This window comes from Salarias fasciatus, chromosome 20, assembly GCF_902148845.1.
Source record: "Salarias fasciatus chromosome 20, fSalaFa1.1, whole genome shotgun sequence".
Lineage (NCBI taxonomy): Eukaryota > Metazoa > Chordata > Actinopteri > Blenniiformes > Blenniidae > Salarias > Salarias fasciatus.
Genome location: NC_043764.1, coordinates 26,741,249 through 26,769,067, shown reverse-complemented (window position 1 = coordinate 26,769,067; position 27,819 = coordinate 26,741,249). Strand labels below are relative to the sequence as shown.

At 48.3% G+C, this 27,819-nt stretch overlaps 1 protein-coding gene across 5 annotated transcripts; it reads left to right on the top strand.

The window, feature by feature from the left end:
- itpr3 (inositol 1,4,5-trisphosphate receptor, type 3) lies at positions 1 to 27,745 on the top strand. Of its 5 annotated transcripts, none has more exons than XM_030118214.1 (62): positions 423 to 514; positions 4,130 to 4,200; positions 6,126 to 6,247; positions 6,469 to 6,555; positions 7,513 to 7,671; positions 7,862 to 7,960; positions 8,077 to 8,160; positions 8,468 to 8,614; positions 8,715 to 8,810; positions 8,918 to 8,962; positions 9,220 to 9,362; positions 9,468 to 9,567; positions 10,378 to 10,538; positions 10,655 to 10,796; positions 11,384 to 11,548; positions 11,741 to 11,913; positions 12,027 to 12,146; positions 12,354 to 12,435; positions 12,504 to 12,619; positions 12,700 to 12,951; positions 13,146 to 13,290; positions 13,381 to 13,525; positions 13,933 to 14,141; positions 14,561 to 14,681; positions 14,760 to 14,814; positions 14,888 to 15,053; positions 15,519 to 15,686; positions 15,951 to 16,001; positions 16,871 to 16,945; positions 17,933 to 18,052; positions 18,127 to 18,249; positions 18,601 to 18,801; positions 18,876 to 18,991; positions 19,104 to 19,239; positions 19,352 to 19,477; positions 19,555 to 19,680; positions 19,778 to 19,898; positions 20,007 to 20,188; positions 20,284 to 20,432; positions 20,520 to 20,628; positions 20,800 to 20,893; positions 20,961 to 21,136; positions 21,220 to 21,379; positions 21,462 to 21,676; positions 21,766 to 21,966; positions 22,103 to 22,213; positions 22,296 to 22,391; positions 22,468 to 22,569; positions 22,656 to 22,739; positions 22,836 to 22,946; positions 23,210 to 23,402; positions 23,547 to 23,666; positions 24,275 to 24,450; positions 24,556 to 24,720; positions 24,790 to 24,979; positions 25,170 to 25,274; positions 25,408 to 25,526; positions 26,270 to 26,435; positions 26,516 to 26,676; positions 26,750 to 26,911; positions 27,137 to 27,269; positions 27,300 to 27,745. In XM_030118214.1, the coding sequence occupies exons 1-61, from the start codon at positions 423 to 425 to the stop codon at positions 27,251 to 27,253; spliced, it is 8,124 nt and encodes a 2,707-aa protein (XP_029974074.1). In that variant the 3' UTR covers positions 27,254 to 27,269; positions 27,300 to 27,745. The 5 variants fall into 5 exon arrangements, with proteins under 5 accessions (XP_029974073.1, XP_029974074.1, XP_029974075.1 ...); XM_030118215.1 differs by having other exon boundaries at positions 27,137 to 27,284; positions 27,317 to 27,745; XM_030118213.1 differs by having other exon boundaries at positions 1 to 514; positions 27,137 to 27,745.
- Positions 27,746 to 27,819: the final 74 nt, after the last annotated feature.

The window sequence follows — 27,819 nt, the reverse complement described above, 5'->3', positions numbered from 1 at the left end:
GCACACACTGACAGAGGGAGGGGACACAGCGGGGCGGTGTGTGTTTTCACTGTGTGTGTGCACGCGGTGACCTGCAGGACACACACTCCCGGAGGCGTGGAGTGACTCCGCTGCAGGTCTGCGGCGGGACCGGGAGCTGGAGCGGGACCGGGGCCCGGGCCGGGTGTGTATCCGCCTCGGGGCGCTGCTCTCCCGGCTCTCACTCTGCGAACTGCCGAAGAGGTTTTTCCAGTTGTTGACATGCAGACGGCGGCGGGGGAGAACTTCTCTCCTCTTTCCTGAACTTTTCTGCTCTGACACTTGCGCGGGGAGGAGGAGGAGGAGGAGGAGGAGGAGCAGCAGGAGGCTCGGTGCCTGCCGGCTCCTCTCCGCGCGCCTCAGCCGCTCTCCGGTGCGCGTGTGCGCGGTGAAGCAGCGGCAGGATGTCGGACTCGGCCTCCAGCTTCCTCCACATCGGAGACATCGTGTCTCTGTACGCGGAGGGATCCGTCAACGGCTTCATCAGCACGCTGGGGTGAGTCCACCGGGGCGCCGGGGGGCAGGTGTGAGCCGGACCGCCACGCACACCCGGGCCGGCCTCAGAGGCGCACCCGGACCACAGCTTTACTGTCAACTTCAGAAAGTTTAACATGAAGGGTGAAAAGAGTTTATTTCCCCCCCAGTTTAAAAGCAAAAACATGGACTCACACACACTCTTTCCTGTTTCTATTAATTTAAAAGTCTATAAAGATCCTGTCTTCTCCCAGGATGATGGTTTTTAGTGTTAGTCCTTTTTTTTTATTTGGGTTATTCTCCAGTTTTTCTCCTGAAGCTTTGTGGAGGAATTCATCAAAGAAGAGTCAATCAATAAATTAATGATTATAATCCTGTAACTGTATGCTATCTCCAATGTTTGTAGTCCTGCAGTCTGTACTCTCCTGTTGTGTTGTAGTCCTGCAGCTTTGAGCTGTCCTGTAGCAGTGACCTGTCTGACATGTTTGTAATCTTGTAATTAACATCCTCCATGTCTGTAGTCCTGCATCTGCAAGCAATCCATATTTGCAGTCCTGCAACTCTGAGCTATGTGACATATTTTCACTCCTGTAGTTAGTGATATCCGCCATATTTGTAGTCCTGTAGTTTGTGCTATCTGTAGTTTGTGCTCTCCTCCTGTTTGCAGTCCCGTCGCAGTGTGGTCCTCTTCAGTATTTATGATGGATCACTTCAGAATTAGTTGGATTAAATGTGTGTTTGGATGCATTTAACAGTTTGGATGAACTCCCAGTTTAAACCTTGCCATTCTGTTACACCCTGTTAGCTTTGTGCTAACACTCGAATGCTTTGTGAACTCTGTAGGCTACTGGTTTTCTGTCCACAGTTTCCTCTCCGACCCTCATTTAGCTCTCTTATAGCAGTGCGCTATCTTGGTTTTCACACTCTTTAACCGCTTCATCGCTGTCTGCGCCGGGGCTCGGCTCACGGCGTCGCCGCTTTCTTCCAGTTCTCTCTGTTCACATTCTCCTAACTCTGTAGCACTTTAGCTGTAGCGCTGTGCGAGACATTGTGTCTGGATGCCTGCTGGTATTTGAGGGGTCATGGAGGAACAATAGAGCGAGCCTGAAGCGACACGTCTGCAGACCTTCACGTACTTGAAAAGCTTCAGCCAGCTGTGTGGGAGGGTTCCACCATTTCATCAGAACGCTCGGTTAGACATGTTAAGATGTTCTTGGGGAGATGTGAAACTGCATGTGTGCCACCGCAGAGGTCATGTTTGTCAGTGAGGATTCAGCCTCAGCGGTAGTTGGAATATCTGGAAAATTCAAGTTTCAAATGAAGCTCAAGCAGACAGAAACAGTTTAAGATCAAGGACGTTCCTGAAATGACCGGAAACAATCACAACCTGTCAAAAACTACCGGGAACAATAGAATTGAGCAGAAAGTTTCAGGAAAAGAAATCAGAAACAAACCGAGCTTCCACAGAAAGTTGGAAACAGTCCAAAACTAAGAAAAAAAGGAAAAAAAGTTTGAAACAATGTGAAACCACCAACACAAACAACCAGAAAACCTTGGAAACATTCAGAAAGAGTTGGAAACAATCATAAACTTAGAAACAGAGCCAGAGAAAAGCAATGAGGGATCCAAACCAGGACAACTAAATTGTTTAGATATAATAATAATGAGTCAGTTCTGAGCTGCTGGCAGACAGTCAGACAGTTTACAACAAGCCAGGCTTAATGATCTGGATTAAGTTTACATCCGGTCTAAACGACACGCGGGACCAAGTCTGAGTCAGTCCTGAACCAAGCAGTTTAAAAAATGTCTGAATCGTCAGCTACTGGTTTTTCATGTGCGAACAGATGGGTGTGTCTCCCTCTAGTGGTGGCAGTAATGATGACAGCAGCACTGTAGGGAGGCAGAGGACGACGTCTTCCTCAGGGTGCAGGACTGGGACTTTCACCTGCTGGACCGGGGGTCCATTAATGATTGACACCTGGGGCGAACTTTGATTTTTTTTTTTCCCCACTTTCAAAACAGTTTTACACAAGGTTTTTTTGTAGGACAAGAGTTCAACAGCTGCTTCAAACGTTAGCCGCTGTATGCTATCAGGCTAACGTGTGTGTGCACACACACTTCTTTAAGGCCAGCGAGAGTGTCTGTGCGGCTTCTCTGAAGGCAGCGAAGACTCGACTCCACAGACTTCACATTCGAACGGGCGACAGCCGCCCGGCGGGAGACGGAGAGACGCCTCCACCCAGCCAGCTGCTGCTTTCCCTGCAGTCAAATCCCCTCGGCCACATCCACACGACACACAAACCATCACGTGGACGTGTGTGTGTGTGTGCCGTGTTGACCTCCTCCAACTTCGGCCCCGATTTCACTCTCTGTTTATTCAAATTCATTAATCCACATTTACATCAGCTTTGTTCAAGAACAAACACTCAAAACACACTGAAGCTTATTTGTTCTCCGCCCTTTCTTCCCTTTTGTATTTTTACAGAAGAGTTTAGGTCTCCAAAATTACACATACAGTCTGTTTAAAATACATTATGATGAATAGAATTCCCAAACACCTGTGGCGCACCTGGAGCGCAAGACAAAGGGAATAAAAGATGGACAAGAAAGACAGTTTGAAGGACGACTGAGGGACAGAAGAAGACAGGTTAGAACCTGGATGGTCCTGTCACAGTGGAAACAGGACTGTGTGTGTGTGTGTCTTTGTGCATGGGTGTGTGAGCCCGCTGGTGTTTCCTAAACACTGAGGCTCGTTCAGATTTAGCGTGATGAGCCCGGGTCAGGTATTACCGAGGGTCCTTAAATAGTCACAGACGGCTCAGAAATCGCCAAAAGGAGACAGGAACACACCAAGCTGCGGTTTCTCTTTATTTGGTTACAGACTCTGTGAGCTCCATCCTGCTGCTGCTGCTGAGTCACGATAACGCTCTCGACCTGCTGCGTCATGCTGCGCGGGACCCCGCTCAGAGCAGACGCACGGCCATACACGCTGAAACGGCTGAAAATAACGACAGCAAACAAATCAGTTCTGTTTTAAAAAACACACATCTGTTAATAAAGTTGAGAAGTTTCAATTTGAAGCTAAAATTTTTCACGATTGTCCAAAAGTTAACATCACAAGCTGACATTAGCCTGAAAAGCAATGTTGACCTAAAAAAGTAATACGAATATTAGCAGCATATTATGTTAAAGAAAAGAATATACCAAAATGAGAATGCTGTAATGATCTAAGAGAGAAGTTCTCTGTTAATGAAGATCATAAATTAAAAGACATTTCGTCTCTGAACAGTGGACAGCTTCAAGACTGATGGGTCCAGAAAGGAACAAGTTCCTGTGAGCAGCCTCTGGCAGAAGGTGTTCCTGTGCTTCATGAGAACCGTCAAGGAGAACAATTCACGATTCTTAATGAGAATGTAATAAAGAGTTAAATGGTTTCTTTATAACAACGTAATGAAGAGGGTGTAGATGGCTCTTCTTCATCTTCAGCACAGCGCTGGGTGTCAGTCTCGGTAGTTCTCCTCAGTTGTTCCACCAGGAGAACGCAGCATCAGCTGAGGAGCGGAGCTGTGTTTTTTGATGATATGCTTAAATTCACCTGAAGTTTTGTGTGTGTGTGTGTGTGTGTGTGTGTCTGCAGGTTGGTGGACGACCGATGTGTGGTGGAACCTGCTGCTGGAGACCTGGAGAATCCTCCAAAGAAGTTCAGAGGTGAAAATCGGTCCACAGTCTGGTGGGGGTGGGGCTGTGTGTGTGTGTGTGTGTGTGTGTGTGTGTGTGTGTGTGTGTGTGTGTGTGTGTGTGTGTGTGCGTGTGCGTGTGCGCGTGCTCTTGAGGCCCTCAGTCGGACATGTAGAAGTAAAATATGCATTTCAAAGTTAAATGTATAAATTTTCTGCATTTTGAGAGCAAAATCTGGAAAATCAAGAATGTTTTAATTTAAAAGTGCATTAAGGAGTTTTACAACCTTAAAAATACTTATTTTCCACCATAAATATGCTACACATTTTTAATGATGTGTACAATGTGCCCTGACATATTCATTACAAGTACCGCTAACAGCGTTAAATTGTCACTTGAAAGTTGCAGTGCCGGTCCGGCACCAGAGTTTTTTTGGGGAGAATTTGAAAGGAATGACGTAATGCGCGCTCCAGCTCGTTAGGTTTCGTTTTGTCCGCCATTACTCCGCCAGATGCTTAGTGAGAAACAACTGAGCAGGATCTTCCAGAAAGTAAGAAAAGACTGGCTTCTAGCACTGCCACAGCTCCAGCACAGACTCCACCAGGTAAAAGAAACTTACATTTTACTTGAGCGCTACTAAACGAGCGAGGAAGGAGTCCCCCTCTTCCATGCACGCGAGCCACAGGGACGAGTTTTTCACTAAGCTGCATTACGGCCAAGGCCTGCAGGGGGCGCTGCTTCGCATAAAATGTGCAAACTCCTTAATGCACCTTTAAAGACTCTTCCTATCATTGTGAAGCAGAATCCACCAAGCGTTGGGCTGTTCAGCCACTAATCGGGCATGTGAGTTGGGTTATACTGTTGTGGTTTGTTTTACTCTACTGATGATGTGTTGCTGCATTAGTGATCCTATACAGTATAATGAAACTGCTCCAAACAAAACCCCAAAAAACAATGAATGACATTTTGAATCCACATCCACTCTCTTGACGCTCTGGATTGGAAGAATAATTCTCGCGTCGCTTCATAGTTTTTAACTCAGTTGTACAGTTGAGAGGACACGTTTGAGGTTTTTGGTGTGTGAGCACAGGGGAACCATGTTCGATATCAGTCTGGGTCAACAGCGCTCCTCAGTAGTGGTTTCGGTCCTGGGTGGTTTTGGTATTTTGTGATTGTGGTGCTGACCTGGTTCTGGTCCTGGTTCTGGTCCTGACCTGGTTGAGTTTGTGGGTCAGTGGTAAAGACTGCAGAGTGAGGGCTAAATAAAGACAGTTGAAGTTGGTCCAGCTGGACTCTCGGCGGGTTCAGCTGGACCAGTTCACTGGTTCAGAAGTGGATCAAAGTCTGAATCCAGAGCAGAGACGAGTCCGTCACCATCTCTACCGTCTGACTCACAACACTCATGAAAAGTCTCAGAGTTCTTAAAGTCATAAAGTTCAGCAATATCTGATGAAATGATGAGGGATCGGACTGAGAAATATGTTTTTATCCTCCCAGTTTGAAGACAATTCATAATGAAGATCCTCACAAACATTCAGGATCTGTTAGAGGAGAGTCAATATTGACCTGCTCCTCCTCCTCCTGCTCCCCCTCCTCCTCTCTTCCTCTTCCTCCTCCTCCTCCTCCTCCTCACAATCCATCAGAGGAAACAGCCTTTACTCTGTACTGAACCTTATTGACCCACCAACATCCCAACTGACTTCAGTCTCCTATAAACCCATCTACCTAACCTAATTGAAACTACCTACCTAACCTGCCTAGTTAATTAATCTGACCTACTGACCAGCCCACCTAGCTTCCTACCTTCATCGCTACCTACCCATGTAACAACTGACCAACCTACCTGCTCTCCTACCCTGACCTACCGACCAGCATGCCAACCCATCTGGTTGATCTGCTCTCTCCCAACCTAAACTCGCCACCGCCCTGACCGAGCTCCCCTGCTGTCCCTGCAGATTGCCTGTTCAAGGTTTGTCCGATGAGCAGGTACTCTGCTCAGAAACAGTTCTGGAAAGCCAAACAAGCCAAACATGAGAAGGACAAGATCGCCGACGTCGTTCTTCTGCAGAAGCTTCAGGTAAGAAACAGACGGAGGAAAGGCTGCTGCGGTGGACAGACGACACTGCGAGATCAGCTGGATCAGACTGTATCATCAGACTGTACTACAGTATGAAGATGTATCACAGAGTGGGACTGCATCAGACCATTATTAGACCGTAGGACTGGATCAGTGCAGTATCCAGCCAGCGTGCAGAAGCAGAATGTGGCTCGTTACTCGGTGTTCACTCTGTGTTGCAGCACGCTTCAAACTTGGAACAGAAGCAGAATGAGACGGAAAACAAGAAAGTTCACGGAGACGTGGTTAAATACGGGACTGTGATCCAGGTGAGGTCAGCTGGCGCTTCCTGCTCACTTCGAACATTACTCAGCAAACAGGAAATTTAAAAAAGAAAAGAAAAGAAAAGAAAAAACTCAGGATTTCCTGTGTGCTGTGATGGCACCACCTGCAGGCCAAACACACTCTGTTGGAAAGTGTGAGAGTGACCAGAATCACACAGATGGTCTTTTGTCCTGATTGTGAAAAAGTCAACATTCAAGTTCTGACCTGCTTCTCTCTGCTGCCCCCACATGGACACTCACGGCACTGCAGCAGCTTTCACAGCCTCTGCAAACCTACAGACCAGTTTCAACATGTCTGCACACACACACACACACACACACACACACACACACACACACACACACTGACTGATGTCTTGTGTGCTGACACTCAGTTATCTTTTAGTGTCAATATTGATTTTACTTTAAGGCTGATACACACCCCTACCCATCCAACACAGACACACACACACACACACTCTCTCTCTCTGTCTCTTTCTCCCTCTCTCACTCTTTCTCTCTCTCTCACACACACCTTTCTCTTCCAGGAACTCTTATCTCGCAATCTGTCTGATGCATCCAGGAGAAAACCAGCCACACCCTGTGTGTGTGTGTCTGTATGTGTGTGTGTGTGTGTGTGTGTGTGTGTGTGTGTGTGTGTGTGTGCGTATATGTGTCTGTGTTGAAGGTGCAGGGTTGAGAGTGTGTCTGTGTGTGAAGGGTGTGTGCTGACAGATGTGTGACACACCGACAATCCTCAGAACAAAGAATAATGGGACTGCGCTCTGTTCTGCTTCCTTCTGTCTGGAATTTCACTGAAAACTACACAAAGATGGCGTACAGACCCAAACAAGAGTCGACAGGCCCGGAATCGAACCGTTCACTAATTCACACGTTGTCAAAGTTGTAAAATATTTGTGTGTGTGTGTGTGTGTGTGTGTGTGTGTGTGTGTGCATGTGTAGCTGCTCCACATGAAGAGTAACAAATACCTGACGGTAAACAAACGCCTGCCGGCCCTGCTGGAGAAGAACGCCATGCGGGTCACGCTGGACGGGACGGGCAACGAGGGCTCCTGGCTCTTCATCCAGCCTTTCTGGAAGCTGCGAGCCAACGGAGACAACGTGAGGACAGCACGGCGCGCTGCACATCTCAGTACACGTAGTGCACGTTGCACCACATTTCACTCTACATGTCACCTTATATCACCCCTCGTTTGACACGTCGTCGTATTCATGCTACACATCACGATACTTGTAGCATTAGTAACACTCGACAGGCTGACAGCAGGACTCAGAGTGTCTTCTGCTGCAGGTGGTGGTTGGAGACAAAGTGATCCTGAACCCGGTGAATGCGGGCCAGCCGCTGCACGCCTCCAACTACGAGCTGAGCGACCATCCGGGGTGCAAAGAGGTCAGACAGCACCCCCAACGCACAACCCACTGTTCAACCCACCATGCTGCACACTGCACAACCAGAGAACTCACCCCAATAACACCTGAACTGATGCTGTTTGTCTCCCTCTGCAGGTCAACTCTGTGAACTGCAACACAAGCTGGAAGATCAACTTGTTCATGATGTTCAGTGACCACAGAGAGGAAGTCCTCAAAGGAGTGAGAATCACACAACCACAAGCAAGCATGGATAGAGAATTGACTCCTCCAAAGCACAGACACCATCAAATCAATCTTTATTTATTTATCGTGAAATCATCGATCTGCTAGATGGTGGCAGTATAGAACAAAACTCACTGTTGACACCGAGCCAGAGGAAACCACAAACACATCATCTCCAATTCACACACAAAACACAGCCAACAAACCATATGGTCATGGTCACTCCCCTTGATGGAATGCACCCTAGTGAGTTTGTAATTGGTGTGTGTTTGTGTGTGTGTGTGTGTGTGTGTGTGTGTATTAGGGCGATGTTGTGCGTCTCTTCCACGCCGAGCAGGAGAAGTTTCTGACCTGCGACGAGTACAAAAGCAAACTCCACGTCTTCCTGCGCACAACTCTCAGACAGTCGGCCACGTCAGCGACCAGCTCCAACGCCCTGTGGGAGGTGGAGGTACGCAACCTCCCCCCCCCCAACCCCCACACACACACACACACACGTGTTCACACACACACACTCAGACTTCGACCTCTCTCTGGATCCGCTCCACCAGGTCGTCCATCATGACCCGTGTCGCGGGGGGGCCGGACACTGGAACAGCTTGTATCGTTTCAAACACCTGGCGACAGGAAACTACCTGGCCGCAGAGGTAACCATGGCAGCGGGGATGATAGGATGGAGGCTACTGATAAACGCAGTGGAAACGTTGTAATTAAACTGTTGTTGTTGTTGTTGTTGTTGTTGTTGTTGTTGTAGGAGAACCCTGGTTATAAAGGAGACAACGGTGAGCTGTCTTCCTCGGTGAGTCACTGATTGACATCTGCAGACTCGGATGTGGGTTTATTTTGAAATATGTGGTTATTTTGAAAGCTGTGGGTTATTTTGAAACATGTGGCTTCATGTTGAAAGGTGTGGGTTTGCAGGATCACAGAGATTTCACAACAGGCCACAGATCGACGTTATCTGCTTTAACTTGACCCGCCAGAAACTATGAAAACAAGCGATGAACACTGCTAAACATGCTGCAGCCTGAAAGACCTAATGACCTCTGACCCCAGATGGACGGCAGTCGCAGCAGCAAGCGCTCCCATGGCGAGCGCATCAAGTACAAGCTGGTGGCGGTGCCTCACGGGAACGACATCGCCTCGCTGTTCGAGCTCGACCCCACCACGCTGCAGAAGACCGACTCCTTCGTCCCACGGTAGCAAAAAACACACACACACACATACACACACACACACACACACACACACACACACACACACACACACACACTCGGCCTCATGCTGTTTGGGGTGTCTTGCAGGAACTCGTATGTCCGGCTGAGACATTTGTGCACCAACACGTGGATTCAGAGCACCAACGTGCCGATCGATATTGACGAGGAGCGACCGATCAGACTAATGGTGACGTTTGCTCTTTTAATCCTTTAATCGACTTTCATTCACACGTTCACTCAGCTCGCAGCCCGTCAGATCACACTCAATCACAAAAAGACTTTTAGACAGACTTTTAGTGACATGAAAATGCGATTCATTCATTCTCTTGACAGTGCCTGTTGTTGTTATTTGTTGTTTTGCATTTTTGTGAGTCATTTTTATTTGATCTTGTGTTTCATTGTTGTTTGATTTTTTTTGTGTGCATTGTGTTATTTTATGGTTTTTCTGTTTTAATATTGTGTTATTGTTTATTGTTGTGCTGTTGTGTGATCTTGTGTTGTTTTTTGTAATATTGTGTGCTTTATTGTGTGTTATTGTTGTGTTGTAGTGTTTTTTGTAGTCATTTTGTATTTGTGTGTTGTTGTTGCTACTGTCATTGTTTTGTTATGTGTTGTTGTGTCTTGTTTCTTTGTTTTGTATTATTGTGCATTGTGTTATTTTAGGTATTGTCCTATTATCGTGTGTTGTTTTTCTGCCTTGTTTCTGCCTGTTATGTGCTGTTATGGTGTTGTATTTTGTGATTTTGTGTTGTTTTTGTGTGCTGTTGTGCTGTTGTGTTGTGTTGTTGTTTTTTTTAATGCCGTCTGCCATTCTTGGTCTTGCTGTTGGGTGTTGTTTTGTGATTTATTTTTATTATTATGGTGTGTTATGCACTGTGTTGTTTGTTGTTATATAGTCGTGTTGTTATGCTGTTCTATCGTTTTGCATTGTTGTATATTTGTTGTGTGTCATTGTTGTGTTGCTGTTACCATGTGTCATTGTGTTGTGCTCCTCCAGTTGGGGACGTGTCCCACTAAAGAAGACAAGGAGGCGTTTGCCATCGTGTCCGTCCCGGTGATGGAGATCAGAGATCTGGACTTTGCTAACGATGCCAGTGCAATGCTGAGCACCGTGGTGGACCAGTTCAACCAGGGCTTCATCAGTCAGAACGATCGCAGGTACCAGACCCGGTCCAACCCGGTCCAACCCGGTCCAACCCGGTCCAACCCGGTCCAACCTGCAGGAGGAGCCGCAGGACCACGAGGCACTGAGCCGTTGAGTTTTCCGTTCTCAGGTTTGCCATCAAGCTGCTGGAGGATGTGGTTTTCTTTGTGGCGGACGTTATCAACAGCGGTCAGGCGGTGCTGGACGTCGTCATGACGAAGGCCAACCGAGAGAGACAGAAACTCATGAGAGAGCAAAACATTCTGAAACAGGTGGGAGCTCCAATCAGCCTCAGTTTGATTGTTGGTCTGATCGACTGTTAGTCTGATATGTTTTACTGTTCGACTCTTGGTCTGATTGACTGTTGATCTGACTGTTTGACTGTTGGTTGCTCTGATTGGTTATTTGATTTTATGACTCTCAGTCTGAGTCTGATTCTGATCGTGTTCTGTTAGATTGTTGATGTGACTGTCGTTCTGATATTTTCACTTTTTTTACTGTCGGTCTGATTGTATGACTCTTCGTCTGATTGTTTGATAGTTGGCCAGGTCGATTGATCGTCAGACTTTATGTCTGATTGTTGGTCCACTTATTTGATTGTTGATCGGACTGTTGGTGAGATTGTTCGACTGTTGGTTGGTATGATTGATCACTCATCTGACTGTCAGTATAATATTTTGACAGTCTGACTGTTGGTTTGATTGTTAGTTTGACTGTATAACTCTTCGTCTGATTGATAGTTGGCCTGGCCGATTGTTCGACATACTATGTTATCTTAGATTCTGTAATTTCAACTTACTTTGTGGCTTTAGCATCTGAAGTCACCAGAATGTTGTGCGTGTGTGTGTGTTGTGAACAGATCTTTGGCATCCTGAAGGCCCCCTTTAAGGACCGTTCAGGAGGTGAAGGTCCTCTGCTGCGACTGGAGGAGCTGGCGGACCAGAAGAACGCTCCCTATCAGTACATGTTCCGACTGTGTTACCGAGTGCTGCGACACTCACAGGAGGACTACCGCAAGAACCAGGTGAGCCACAGCAGGACACTGTGTCGTCTGCACCCGGTCAACAACCCTCATCCCAGAGAGAAGATCAGATAAGGCGGTTTGTAAACCACCTACCCCAACGGGACTGGTTTTCATTCGATGAGATGACTCTTTAATCTTTACGGGATGTTGCAGTTTAGTTTGAACACCAACATCTTCCTGCTCTTCCTTCAGGAACACATCGCGAAGCAGTTCGGGGTGATGCAGAGTCAGATCGGATACGACATCCTGGCCGAGGACACCATCACCGCTCTGCTGCACAACAACCGCAAACTGCTGGAGAAACACATCACCAAGACCGAGGTGGAAACATTTGTCAGCCTCGTCCGCAAGAACCGGGAGCCCAGGTACACCTGGCTGAGATAGAAGACAGTAGACAGTCTTCATCTGGCCTGTGTGTGACTTCTGTGTGACCCCTGTTTCTTCAGGTTGAGGCTTAATTTCTGCTGGAACTTTGCAGGTTTCTTGACTACCTGTCCGACCTGTGTGTTTCCAACAACGTGGCCATCCCCGTCACTCAGGAGCTGATCTGTAAATGTGTGTTGGAACCCAAAAACCAGGACATCCTCATCAAAACAGAGTGAGACATGAGGCAGATGGGGGGTGGGAAAATGTTCTTGTCATTCTTTAATTGTCACATATTTTGGGTATTATTTGTGGGTTATCAGTACTGGCCTCATCCTCACCTGCCCTCTTCTTCTGGGTTACTTCTCTTGCCCACTTAATCTCTTGTTTTTTTTTCATTGTTTTACTCTGGACTCAAATGTTCTATTCGTGTTGCCTTCAGGCGCCGTGTCCCTAGAGAAACGCCCCCCAGTGGGGTTTCAGGAGGATACATGGGGATGGACGACTACGCAGATGAAGACGAGGTTGGTGGCGGTGAAACAGAGGAGTAAACGGTTAGTCCTCTGCTGCTGAAGGTGTTTTGTCTCTGCAGGTGTGGCTGATGTGGACAGATAAGACCAATGAGAAACAGGAGAAGAGCATCAGACAGCTGGCTCAAGAGGCCCGACAAGGAAACGCCCACGACGAGAACGTCCTCACCTACTACAGGTGAGCCCATCTCAAGAAGCGGTGTTGACCCGGGAGGCGAGACCCCCGCTGACTGGCTCCACTTCGGTCCGCTGCCTCAGGTACCAGCTGAAGCTGTTCGCCCGGATGTGTTTGGACCGTCAGTATCTGGCCATCGATGAGATCTCCAAGCAGCTGGACGTGGAGCTCATCTTTCTCTGCATGATGGACGAGACACTGCCCTTCGACCTGCGGGCGTCCTTCTGCCGCCTCATGCTGCACGCCCACGTGGACCGAGACCCTCAGGAGCTGGTGACGCCCGTCAAGTTCGCCCGCCTCTGGACGGAGATCCCCACCGCCATCACCATCAAAGAGTGCGTAGAGTTTAATGCTCATCTTCCAGAGCAGTCAGAGGAGGTCTGATTTATGTGTTATTTTATTCTCATCTTGTCATGTAGTTTCACAAGCTTCTCAGCTCTAATCCTTTTAAACTCTTGATTCTACATCCTTATACATATATGTTTGACCTCTGATGCTGCTTATTCATCATGTCTGGTTTCACCTTTAGTTATGACTCCAACATGGATGACAGCCGAGACAACAAGAAGAACAGATTCTCCAACACAATGGCCTTCATGGAGGAATATCTCAACAACGTCCTCAATGATGAACTGCCGTTCCACAATGAGGAGAAGAACAAACTCACCTATGAGGTCCGTGTCCTTCTCTCGTGTCCTTCCTGGCTGTTCGCCCGTCTGTTTGACCTTCTCTGAGATCTTTCTGTGTTTCCGTTCTTTCTCCAGGTGGTGAGTTTGGCTCGACATCTCATCTACTTTGGTTTCTACAGTTTCTTTGAGCTTCTCAGACTCACCAGGACTCTGTTGGGAATCATCGACTGCAGACCCAACCTCGTACACGGTGGACCCGTATTCCACGACGAGGCATCAGGTGTGTTATTGTGACAGAAACACCCTGTGAGAGAACGACAGGGAGCGAAGTAGATTTTAGATTTATAAAGAGGATTTGTATGTAACTAAGAAAACAAGTCCTATTAAAAAGGTTAATTTAATACAATTTAGTCTTTGATTTGTAAAAGTTGTATGTTTTCGATCATGGATACACGTTTGATAATGTTTTTGAGAGCAGAGTATGTGATGCACAGTAGAATATCATCAGCGTAGAGTTTAACTAAAAGAGCTCAACACTAATTTCACCTGCACTTTAAATTCATACTTCAGAACCTTCATTGTATGAGCTTCAAAGTTTAATCACACTTTTGACCTGAACAGGAACACAAGCATTGGTTGATCAGATTTGAGTCTGCAGTTTTTTTCTGTTCTTCGTTAATTTTAAAGGAAAGAACGTGAAGCGCTCCATTCACGGGATGGGTCAGATGATGTCCACCATGGTCCTCAACAGGAAACAGTCCATATTTGGAGGTGCCGGTCAAAGAGGGGCGGGGCTGGGGGCCGTGCTTGATGGACAGCGGGGTGGTAAGGACAGTATCGATAAGATGGACCTGACAGTCATGGACACCAAACTAAAGATACTGGAGATCTTGCAGGTAACTGTGGTGCTGTTATGTTAACAAATTATAACTTGTTAATTATTAAACTTGATCACAGTATTTCATTTGGTATTTATATTTACACTTATTTATATTCTATCCATTTGATTTTAAAAGCGTTACAGTTGCCTTGATGCCTTATTGATATACTTTTCTTGATACTTCACGAGCCTTTCTAAAAGTTTACATTTATTGCTTTATCATGTTACTTGTGTATGTAGTTACAACAGCTGTCAAAACTGACACATTAATGTGGATCCATCGATTGAAAGAATTTGTTTTTTCCAAAGGAAATTCCTGTTTCATTACAAACCACACAGAAAATCAGATCCTTTGACGTATTTAAATGTGGAGTTCTTCTTCGTTCTGTCACGTTTCCTCAGTTGTCCTCTTATTGCTCCTCTTCTCATCCTCAGTTCATCTTGAACGTGCGTCTGGACTACCGCCTCTCCTTCCTGCTCTCCGTCTTTAAGAAGGAGTTTGTGGACGTTTACCCGATGGCTGACGCCGACGCCACCACCAACATGGAGCACGCAGGTAGACAGGGCCGAGGAAACGCAGACTATCCGTGTTTACGTATCATTTTTCACCTGTACTCCGCCCGTCTGTCCTCAGCCACCATCAACCTGCAGCACATCGGCGAGCAGGCGGAGGCCATGTTCGGAGTGGGGTATGTAATCCTGGAACGTGCACACCACACGCAGGCATGGAGAATTTGAGTGTGACGCAGCCTGTGGTTTCAGGAAGGGGAACAGCATCCTGGAGGTGGACGACGAAGGTGGTCGTATGTTTCTGCGAGTGCTGATCCACCTCACCATGCACAACTACGCTCCGCTGGTATCCGGAGCGCTGCAGCTGCTCTTCAGACACTTCAGCCAGCGGCAGGAAGTGCTGCACACCTTCAAACAGGTAACCGCCGTCCGGGGAAGCCCCACAGGACAGGAAGCGACGAGAACATGTGTCATCAGCTGTGAAACCGTTTACAAGGCAGTAGTGTCACAAAAAACAGCAGGCTGCTGCTCGGAGGACTGAAAAAGCAATTTTTTTCTAAAACAGTTTCCAAAGCTTTTCAAAAGCTTGTGGGTTCAGTCGCCTTATAAACAGGAAATCATCGCCTTTGATTCTTTTGTTTATTCCTGGTAGTTTAGTAAAGCAGGTCTTTATGATGAGGCAAATGCACACAGTAATCTGCAGTAACAAAAAAATGAAGAAATAATTCTAAACAGGAAAAAATTACAAATAAAACACAATACATGTTGGAATTTTACCAGTCTTGACCTGTTCTTGTGGCGAGGCTGATCTTCTGAAGCCTCCTGTGATTGGTGATCTGGCCGCTTCATTCTCACTAGCTGTCCGTTTCCACGCCATCTAAAGGTCCAGCTGCTGATCTCGGCCCAGGATGTGGAGAACTACAAGCTGATCAAGGCAGATCTGGATCGCCTGCGGACGCTGGTGGAGAAGTCTGAGCTGTGGGTGGAGAAGAAAAGCTCTGGAGGAGGAGACGGGAAGAAGGACAAGAAAGACAAGAAGGAGAAAGGAGAGGTGAGTGGCTCCTCAGTGCATCAAAAGTGTGTTACATGAAGGTTTAATGTCAGATGAAATGAGGACATCTCAATGGCAGAGCTTAGAGTTTGAATAGTAATAATACCTTTGAAGGAAACAGAGCCAGGAGAAAATACAGCTGTTATCAGAAATAATGTGTCATGATGAGAGTCAGAGTATCTCTGAATCTCCTGGTCGATGTTATTTTCTCAGAACAGTCCTACACTCCCTATACGATTCTTAACTCCTATTCCCTTTATCCAGATGGAGACAGAAGCAGTTGCACTTGGAAGTCTCGGAAATCCATTCTTCATGGTATTAGAGAAAACTCCTTCAGTGGGTGTAGAGGAGGACTTGATGGTTGAAAAAAGACTTGAGAACAACACAAAGTTGGGTCTAAGTGTGTTTATTTTAGTCTGTAAAGACAGATTAGACCTCAGCTCAAGAAGCAAACCTGTAGGCTGATGATAATCTACTGTCAAATTTTTTCCTTTAAGTATTTAAATTGGGTGTCAATCTTAAGGTTCATGGTCGGAGTCTCTGTTCACTTTATACATATATATATATATATATATATATATATATATATATATATATATATATATATATATATATATATATATATATATATATATATATATATATATATATATACATATATATATATATTCTTGCTTGATTTGAAGTGTAGAGTATCGTCAGCATACAGCTTCAGTTGGACAGATTTTTCAGGTACCTGAGGTCTATTGTGACACCATCATTATTTTTTTACGGAGTTGATTTTTTTTAATCTATGTTTCTGTGACGCTGCAGGTTACTATTAACGGCTAACAGTACAACCACTAAATAAATAACTAACTAACTAGCTAACTGAAAGCCCTTGAAACCAACACAATAACCATTTTCAAGAAGCAACAACAAACTTAACCACTCAATTAAAAAGCTGCTCCTGAAGCGACTCCGTGCTCCTGGACGGCGTCCTGATTTTGGGCCTGACTCTTGGGTGGTGTTGGGCTTGCTGGTGCCTCAGCTGTCTTCACCGTCCTTGGTTTACGCGACCTGTGGGGCTTCTGTTGCATGTGGGGTCACACTCTTTCCTCACGTCTGTGGACATAGAGAGAAGATTTGAATGTGAACGACCGAGAGAGAATTGCATCTGCTGTCTTAACCTGTTCATCCTCCAGGGGGCAACAGAGGACGCCACACCTAAGAAAGAGAAAGTGGAGAAGGGTAACGAGAACTACCAGAAAGTCAAAGAGGTGAGAAGCAGCGTTCGCTCAGTTTGATTTTCACTGCGGTGTTTTTCTGCAGAACACTTCCCACAAATCACCTGTCAATCAATGGATGTGGGCGGGGCTGTCGTGTTCCTCTCTGTCGTCATGGTTTCTCATCTGTCTCTTTAGCCATGGTGATTTTTTTTTTTCACTGATAATTACGTTTAATCACATTTTCCCAACGAATCACCTGAGAGAGATAATAAGAGAATCTATCTACACATTAAGGACAATCAAAGACATGGAACTGAGATCAGATCCACAAATCTTCAATTCATAAATGATTTCACTCGAAAATTTAGCCGGTTAGAAATCTTCTCTTTTCTGATCTGTCATTCCCATTTTGGAATCACGTGTATTTTCAATCACTTAATTGAGAAATTTATCATGAGACAATAATTATTCCTCATTTGATAATTCTGTGATGTTAAAATTCATATTGATTGGTATTAGAACATTAAAAAGCACTGATGAATAAAATTATTCATATCAACACTTTATAATCAGCCATCAAAAGAGGAAACAATATAAGATATGTGAGAAAATAACAGGTACTAAATGTGTTTGGAGCCTGTACTGGCACTGTAAGTACTGTGGGATTAATACTGATTCACAGAGACATAGAAATTGAGCCGATTCCCGTTTAAATGAAATTCTATATTTAAAAAAATGCAATGAGTAAGCATAAATAATTAGGGAACAAATTAAGAGCCCTGAGGTACACCAAGAATGTCACAATTGCTAACTTGGCCAGTTTTCATCCAATAAAAGATATCTTAATCCCAGAGAGACTTCCTTCAAATGAAATATCGGTGAGTGAATCTCAACTTCTTTGACCTAAATCTACGTATCTGACGTGCGAGCAATGAAGTTTGTCCTTCAGCAGGTGTTAATAATCCAACGTGTGTGAAAACTGTGAGGATGAAGTGTAGGTGAGCGCTGTCAGCACGTCCCGCTCCGTGTGTTGTGCAGATCCTGGAGAGGCTGAACAAGATGTGCAGCAGTGGAGTGTGGAAGAAGCAGCAGAGGCTGCTGAAGAACATGGGCGCTCATAAAGTCATGCTGGACCTGCTGCAGGTCTCCTACGACCAGGTGGGACTCAATCCGCTCCTCGTTGCCACGTGAGATTCAGAGAAAACTGAAGAAATGACTCCTTCTGTGTGCAGAACGACGCGAAGATGCTGGAGATCATCAGGTACACGCACCTGTTCCTGCAGAAGTTCTGTATGGGCAACCAGGAGAACCAGACTCTGCTGCACAAGAACCTCAACCTGTTTCTGAACCCCGGGGTACGACGTCTCCAGTCCGACCCGACGACCTCAGACCGTAGCATCAAACATCCAGATAACCCACACTGACTCAACACTCTGAACTCTGCAGGGTTTATATCCCAGCGACTGTTTCACTCACAGTTTGCATCAGCAGAGAAAAGGGCAGGACAGAGGGGAGGGAGTCACTCCTTTGTGGCCTGGCACGTTAAATACATCTTTTTATTGTTGGTGTGTAAATTAGCATCCTTTTTAAAACATTGGGTAAACAGGTTAGGCCACTGGAACAGAGTTGAGAAGTTTGGTCCCAATGAATAAAGCTCTGGCTGACACCCCCTCCTCCTCCTCCTCCTCCTCCTCCTCCTCCTCCAGCTCCTGGAGGCAGAGACGGTGCAGCACATCTTCAGCAACAACTACCAGCTGTGCAGTGAGATCTCGGAGAGCGTCCTGCAGCATTTCATCCACTGCCTGGCCACACACGGACGCCACGTCCACTACCTCAACTTCCTGCACACCATCATCAAGGCCGAGGGCAAATACGTGAAGAAGTGCCAGGACATGATCATGACGGAGGTGAGCGCCGTCTAACTCCGCCCCCAGCTCCTCCTCCTCCTCCTGGATCCTCACTTCCTGTGTCGCTCCTTCAGCTGACTAATGCTGGGGAGGATGTGGTGGTCTTCTACAACGATAAAACCTCCTTCGGTAAGATGCTGGATCTGATGGCGGAGAGCAGGGAGGGCGTCGGCGAAAACAGCCCGCTCAAGTAAGCGTCTAAACACCGCCGGTCGAAGACGTTCAGTGTTAATGTGTAAAACTCTGACATCGTGGTGAAAAAAAGTGAAATTGTCCCTGAAGTGAAGTGTGCTGGTGTGCAGGTATCACATCTCCCTGGTGGAGCTGCTGGCCGCCTGCGCTGAAGGAAAGAACGTCTACACCGAGATCAAATGCACCTCGCTGCTGCCCCTAGAGGATGTGGTCAGAGTGGTCACCCACGAAGACTGTATTACAGAGGTACTGTTTGTGTGTGTGTGTGTGTGTGTCTCAGTGGGTCAGTGGATGTTATTGTAGATGGTGTTATGTTTATTTTCTGCGTGTGTGTGTGTGTGTGTGTGTGTGTGTTCAGGTGAAAATCGCCTATGTGAACTTTGTGAATCACTGCTACGTGGACACGGAGGTGGAGATGAAGGAAATCTACACATCAAACCACATCTGGAAACTGTTTGAAGACTTCACCGTGGACATGGCCCGGGTATGACGACGATGGCGATGATGATGAAGGTGGCGGTGGTGATGGTGATGATGATGAAGACGCTCCTGCCTCTGCAGGTCTGTAGTAACCGTGAGAAGCGCCTCGCCGATCCCGTCCTGGAGAAATACATCATCAACGTGGTCTTCGACACCATCAACGCCTTCTTCAGCTCGCCGTTCTCGGAGAACAGCACGTCGCTGCAGGTGCCGTTACCGTGGCGACGGCGCCTCGCCTAACACCCGTCACGGTGTCCGTTTCCCGCGGTCTTATCAGCCGTTGTGTCTCGGTGTTGTCCGTCAGACGCATCACACCATCGTCACCCAGCTGCTGCAGTCCTCCGTCCGGCTGCTGGACTGTCCCTGGCTGCAGCAGCCGCACCGCGTCCAGGTGGAGGCCTGCATCAAGACGCTCGCCATGACAGGTAACGCCCGATCAACACCTGGTCAGTCCTCCACCCGGACTCCGGCCTCAGTGAAGCTCCTCCCCCCGTCGGTGTCAGTCTTCTGATCAAACCTCTGTCTACGGACAGCTAAGAATCGCTCCATCTCGCTCCCTCTGGACCTGGAGGCTCAGATCAACTCCATGCTGTCCAGCTCAGCTCTGAACTCCCTGTCACGCTCCAACCCCAACTACAAGGCCATGTCTCGCTCGTCCAGACCCAGCGCTCCCAGCAACCCCTGGGACTACAAGAACATCATTGAGAAGCTGCAGGTACTGCGCAAGCTCCGCAAAAACGGGCAAAGCGCGGGCGTCGTTGAGCCGTGAGGCGCCCCAGCGTTCCCGTGACGAGTGTCGTGTGTCTGCAGGACATCATCAACACCCTGGAGGAGCGTCTGAAGCCACTGGTCAACGCCGAGCTCTCCGTCTTGGTGGACGTCCTTCATCAGCCCGAGCTGCTCTTCGTGGTCGGGACCGACGCCCGGCAGCGCTGTGAGTCCGGAGGCTTCATCTCCAAGTAAGCTCCGCCTCCAGCAGATACAAAACACACTGCAAGGCCCCGCCCATAAAGATGAGAAACATGTGTGTGTGTGTGTGTGTTCAGGCTCATCCAACACACCAAGTCTCTGATGTCGTCCGATGAGAAGCTGTGTATCAAAGTGCTGCGGATGCTGCAGGAGATGCTCATCAGGACGCTGGACTTCGATGACAAGGTGGGTTCAGGTGTCTGACAGACCGACGAAGGCTGATTATGAGTGGCCGTCTTTCGATCAGACGGTTGAATCCCAAACTGCTCCTGTTGGACGTGGCATCCGCAGCCATTGCTTTGGTCCGCGGCGGTCTAGCAGTGGAGATTTCGGTGACGTTCCCTCTTCATCTTTCAGGGAATCATGCTGAGGAAAGTGTTACTGCAGAACTACCTGTTTCCCAACAAGAAGAACACCCCGAAGAACGACCTGGCCGAGCTGGGAGCTGCAGGTAAACACCGGCTTCTCCTCGCCGCGCCGCGCCCGTGGCAGCTCCGCTCACCCGCTCTGTGTGTCAGGCGCCGAGCAGGAGCGGGACTGGGCGGCGGTGGCGACGGTTCAGTGTCGTCTGGACCGTGAAGGAGGAACGAAGCTCTTCACTGATCTGGTGATGAGCACCAAGAACGACAAGATCTTCCAGGAGAGCATCCAGCTGGCCATCTGCCTTCTGGAGGGAGGAAACACAGAGATACAGGTCTCTCTCTCTCACACACACACACACACACTCATCTGTCTACAGTCATGGCTGACGTTAACCTGTCCTCTTGTCTCCTGCAGAATTCCTTCTACAAACTGATGATGGGCGACAACAAGTCAGAGAAGTTCTTCAAAGTCCTCCATGACCGCATGAAGGAGGCTCAGACCGACATCAAGGCGACGGTGTCTGTGAACGTGGGGGAGATGACCCACAAAGCCAACGAGAAGGAGCTGGACACCGGTGAGCGTCAGGCTCAGCTTCACGCTACCCGCTGAGATGGACACCGAAACACGTCCTTCTCTCTCTCTCTCTCTCTCTGAAGGATCTGGAGGCCTGGTTCTTCCTGGTTCAGCAGGACACCCCTTATTGGTGCAGGGTCAGTCCATCGCCCCGGTAACGGGAACCGCCGCCGTGCCGGCTCAGCCGGCGGCGGAGCAGCGAGAGGTGGAGATGGAGATGGGGCCGGCTGTCACCATCATGAAGCCCATCCTGAGGTTCCTCCAGCTGCTCTGTGAGAACCACAACCAGGACCTGCAGGTCAGTCGCCACCAGCGAGGATGTGGACGGAGTCCGGGGTTTTAGATGGAGCTGGAACGAGGCTGAATATCGTGACTCTGTCGTCCCAGAACTTCCTGCGCTGCCAGAACAATAAGACCAACTACAACCTGGTGTGTGAGACCCTGCAGTTCCTGGACATCATGTGCGGGAGCACCACCGGCGGCCTGGGGCTGCTGGGCCTCTACATCAACGAATCAAACGTCCACCTGATCACCCAGACGCTGGAGACCCTCACAGAGTACTGCCAGGGTCCCTGCCAGGAGAACCAGGTGGGCCTTCACAGAGGAGAACCAGGGGAACCAGATTTGCCCTGTCGATGAGTGTTTTGGAGTAGTTTTCTTGCGTTTGCGTGGTTTTAACCCAGCGTAGTCTCAGACAGGCTTGTGTGTGCTTGTGTTTGTCCAGACCTGCATCGTGACCCACGAGTCGAACGGCATCGACATTATCACGGCTCTGATCCTGAACGACATCAGCCCGCTGTGCCGGTACCGGATGGAGATGGTTCTGGAGCTGAAGGTGAGGCTGCTTCACATGCACAAGATGAACCTGAGGTGTCCTCTTCACGTCTGAACGCTGCTGGTTTCTTCCTGCTCATCAGGACAACGCCTCCAAGCTGCTGCTGGCTCTGATGGAGAGTCGCCATGACAACGAGAACGCAGAGAGGATCCTATTCAACCTGCGACCTCGAGAACTCGTAAGACCTCAGAAAAGCACACGTTTATTCCCCCTGCTGATACACGCCAGTGCTAACGGCGTGTGTGTGTGTCCAGGTGGAGGTGATCAAGAAGGCCTACCATCAGGAGAGTGAGTGTGAGGGCTTGGAGGTCTCTCCGCGGGAGGTCGGACACAACATCTACATCCTGGCTCAGCAGGTGACTGAACGCCGCCGTCCGATTGGCCGCCTGCAGCCGGCGGCGGAGCAGACGTGACTCACACCAGGGTATCTGTGTGTTTTCAGTTGGCGAGACATAACAAAGTCCTGCAAAACCTCCTGAAGCCTCTGAAGAAGATCAAAGAGGGCGAAGAGGGCATCTCCTCCATGGTACACCTTCATTCACCATCGTCATCAACGCCCATCCCTTTTCTTCCTTCCTGCCTCTCTGACTGTGTGTGTGTGGGTGTGTGTGTGTCTCTACAGTTGAACCTGAACAAGCGGCCTCTGTCTCAGATGTTAAAGTCAACGGCTCCAGCTGCTGTGGTGGAACAAGATCCGCTGGAATACTACGACCAGCTCACCTCCCAGATTGAGGTACTGCCACTGCTCTGACTGTTACTACCACACTGCTACAATATCACTTTTATATTCAAACTTTAAATGGTTTTCTTTGTTATGTCACAGAGAATATATGATGATAATGTAAATTTGTTTAGAAGCCCACTGAAGTCCATTTCAGTGCTGCCTTCTGCTGCAAAATACAGTGAAATGCCCCAAAAAGAATGTTGCATCATGCATCCGCTACGATCAGACAGGCTGTTTCTGTGCACCGGGTAATATCACCTGTTTGTGTTCAGATTGTGCGAGAGGACCGCAGCATGGAGCAGATTGTGTTTCCGGTTCACCCGATCTGTGAGTTCCTGACCGAGGAGTCAAAGTTCAGAGTCTTCAACACCACCGAGCAGGACGAGCAGGGGTCGAAGGTCACGCACTTCTTCGAGCAGACGTCCTTCCTGCACGGGGAGATGGAGTGGCAGAAGAAGCTCCGGAGTGAGCGCACGCACACAGACAGCAGCTTCAATTCAAGCTAATGTTAACACGAGCAGTGAGACAGCAGCTCTGGAGCTGCACCTGTTTTCCCCTGTAGTCGGGTTGGACTGCTGGTTTACTACATGATGACGTGTCTGTGTTCAGGTATGCCGGTGTTGTACTGGTTCTCCAGGAGGATGACCCTCTGGGGAACCATCTCCTTCAACCTGGCCGTCTTCATCAACCTCATCATCGCCTTCTTCTACCCGTACAACTCAGGACAAGGTACCGCAGTGCTGACACAGCCGGGGCCGTTTCACTCCGATTGGACGATCCAGTACACTCAGAGAAACCCACCTGAATTCAGTTCATAGCCATCTGAAACCAGTTTAAACCAGTCAGATTCTAATTTAAACCAGCTTACAGCCATTGAAACTGATATTAAAACCAGTCAGAAATGAATGTAGACCAGTCTGAAACCAGTGGAAACCAGCCAGAAAGTAGTTTAAACCATTTTAAAAAACCAGACTGAAACCAGTTTAAAAGCTTGGCTCAGTCTGAAATCAATGTAGAGCAGTTTTAACCTGTCTGAAGCCAGTTCAAACCAGTCATAAAACAGTCTCAAACCAGGTTACTACAGTTCATAGTCAGACAGAAACCCTGTGAAATCATTTTAAAAATGCCTGAAACCGATGTTTACCTGTAAGGAACCAATTGAAACCAGTCAGAAACCAGTTGAAGTCAATCAGAAACCAATGTAAATCAATTAGAAACTGATTCAAACCAATAGGAATCCATTCTGAAGCCCAGACCAGTCTGGAAACATATCAGACCTTTCTGAAACCTGTTCAAGCCATTTGGGCCTTCCTCCTCCTCCTCCTCCTCCTCCTCAGCCGGAGCCATCGATGACTCCATGCTGCTGATGCTCTTCTGGGTCCTGACCGGGCTCTCCGTCCTGGCCTTGCTGTCTCAGCGTTACGGCCTCCAGCCGCTGACCCTCGCCCTCATCCTGCGCTCCATCTATCACTTCGGCATCGGCAACACGCTCATCCTGCTGGGGTCGCTCAACGTAAACACACACACACACACACACACACACACACACACACACACACACACACACACACCCATGTTTTCCGCAGGGTCAGCCCACCCTCTGCTCTCCGTCCTCCAGCTCATCAACAAAGTGGTGTTTGTGGTGAGCTTCGTTGGGAACAACGGGACCTTCATCATGGGCTACAAGGCCATGGTGATGGACGTGGAGTTCCTGTACCACCTGGCCTACGTGCTCACCTCCACGCTGGGGCTCTTCGTCCACGAGCTCTTCTACAGCATCCTGGTGAGTGAGGGGGACTCCGGCCCGCCGGCTCGCCGAACCAGGTTTTCACGGCGCCGTCCTCCCCTCCAGCTTTTCGACCTGATCTACCGCGAGGAGACGCTGTTCAACGTGATCAAGAGCGTGACCCGAAACGGCCGCTCCATCCTGCTGACGGCGCTGCTCGCGCTCATCCTGGTCTACCTCTTCTCCATCGTGGGCTTCCTCTGCCTGAAGGAGGACTTCATCATGGAGGTGGACCCGCTGCCGCAGATCGCCGCAGGTGACTCCACTCACATGGCGCCATAAGATCATGAAAGTCAGCAGTACGTTTACCGCAGATGACACATGGGATTGTTTATTCTGAAATCTCCCAGCAGATGTTAAAACTCACATTAGGTTCGCTTATACACCACCACAGCTGGATTTCTGCTCGTCGTGGACTCACTCTCCTCTCCGTCTGCTGTGTTCAGCTCCTCCTCAGAGTGAAGCGTCGCAGGATTTCCTCAACTCCTGTTCTGCAGACGGAGTCAGCTGCACCGCCGAGAACAGCCAGGTGACCGTCGCCGAGGAGGAAGGTGAGAAATCCAGGAGCTCAGAGGGCTGCTTCAGACAGCAGCCATGTGTCTATAACAATCTTTAAGAGCGATGGTGATGGTGATGATGATGATGATGATGATGATGAAGATGAACGGACTGTGTTTGTTTCAGGAGAGTCGGACTCGGAGCGAGCGTGCGACACGCTGCTGATGTGCATCGTCACTGTGCTGAATCACGGTTTGAGGAACGGAGGCGGAGTCGGAGACGTTCTGCGGAAACCCTCCAAGAACGTAAGAACACACTGCCCCCCGCAGGCCCAGCAGGGGAGATACACCCCAACTACACCTCCAGCTACACCTGCAATTACACCTGCAACTAGACCATCAACTATGTCTCTAATGACACTAGCTACACCTCCAAACTCCACCAACTCAACAAATTACACCTCCAGCTACAGCTCCCTCGACAAAAATATACTTCCAGCTAAAACTGAACGAACTGCAACTCCAACTACACCAGCTACACCTTTCTTCTGCACCAGCTGACCCTCTGAGTATACCTTCTATATACACTTGATTATACACCTCCAGCTAGATAGACTACACCTCCAACTATGCATCCAGCTGCACCTTCTTTACACCACCTCCTTCTGCATCAACTACACCTCCGATTATACCTTCGAATACACCTCCAGCTAGACAGACTACACCTTCTACTACACATCCAGCTACACAACCAACTACACCAGATAAATCACCACCTACACTTGCACCAAGTCTACATAATTAACACTTCCAGCTACACCCAGCTAAACATCCAACTGAACATCCAGTTACACCCCAAACACAGCTCTAACTACACCTCCACGATACCTCCAACTACACAACTACTCAAGCTTCACCTACACCTCAAACTGCACCGAGCATAACATATATTATATAAAAATATATAAATATATTATTTAAAATCCATTCAAAAAAATACATTTATATTCCTTCTGTGAGAGGTGTGCTGTCCTCTGATTGGTGCTCAGGAGCCGCTGTTCCCGGCCCGCGTGGTCTACGACCTGCTCTTCTACTTCATCGTCATCATCATCGTCCTCAACCTGATCTTCGGCGTCATCATAGACACGTTTGCCGACCTGAGGAGTGAGAAGCAGAAGAAGGAGGAGATCCTGAAGACCACCTGCTTCATCTGCGGTGCGTACTGACCCACCAGCCAATCGGCTGTCAGCCTGTTAGCCCCGCCCACTCCGACCTCAACGCACATGTCACTGCAGGCCTGGAGAGAGATAAGTTCGACAACAAGACGGTGTCGTTCGAGGAGCACATCAAGCTGGAGCACAACATCTGGAACTACCTGTACTTCATCGTGCTGGTGCGCGAGAAGAACAAGACGGACTACACGGGACCCGAGAGCTACGTGGCCCACATGATCAAAGTAATGACCCCCGGGTCCAGACCGTGCCCCTGAAGCCACCCGGCCCCGGCTAACACGCCCCTCTCCGTTTCAGAACAACAACCTGGACTGGTTTCCACGGATGCAGGCCATGTCGCTGGTGGTTACCGACGGCGACGGCGAGCAGAACGAGATGAGGATGCTGCAGGACAAACTGGGAGCCACCATGAAGGTGGTGCTCACGCTCACCTCTCAGCTGAACGAGCTGAAGGAGCAGGTAAACACACACACACACAGTCACACAAACACACGCACACACACACTCTATGAGCTGCCTGAAAACAGGCTGATGATGCGGTGATGAAGCGTAGAGTATCGTCAGCATACAGCTTTAGTTTGACCGGTTGTACAGGTAGCATACAAATGTGAAACACACACACACACACACACACACACACACACACACCTGTAACATCCATGCTTTGCTGGTGTGTGTGTGCAGATGACAGAGCAGAGGAAGAGGAGGCAGAGGATGGGCTTTGTGGATGTTCAGGCGGGAGCGAGCGCTGCGATGCCTCCCAGCGCCGCCGGGGGAAACCACCAGATCTACAAAAGTTAAAGAGTGTGTGTGTGTATGTGTGTGTGTGTGTGTGTGTGTGTGTGTGTGTGTGTGTGTGTGTGTGTGTGTGTGTGTGTGTGTGTGTGTGTGAGAGAGAGAGAGAGAGCGAGAGAGAGAGAGAGAAAGAGAAATACAGAAATGATTATGCTTTAATAGTCATGTATTTAAGGACCATGGTAATTTGAAACACTGTAAACCAGTTTGGTAGAAACACTGGAGTTTGTGGATAGAAAAATAACTTTTACTTTCATTTATGGAGAGGAAAACTAAGAGCAGAAGGAGCAGACGGAGGAGGACAGATGGTGATTTTTTTTTTTTGTTCGATGTTCAATGTTGAAGTTTTAACGAGTGTAAAGAGTGGACTTAAGTTCACGAGTTTCCTTTAGACAAACCTGCGAGAGGCGAAGAAGTTGATGTAAAGGTAGAGTTAAGACGTGTGAGTGAAGCTCAAATATTCTGTGTAAACGCTGCAATAAAACAGTTTGACTGTGAGACGCTGGTTTTTCCTGTTTCCTGAATGTGGCAGCAGGTTAGCGTCGTAGATTATAACTGTTGGTCACTTTCTA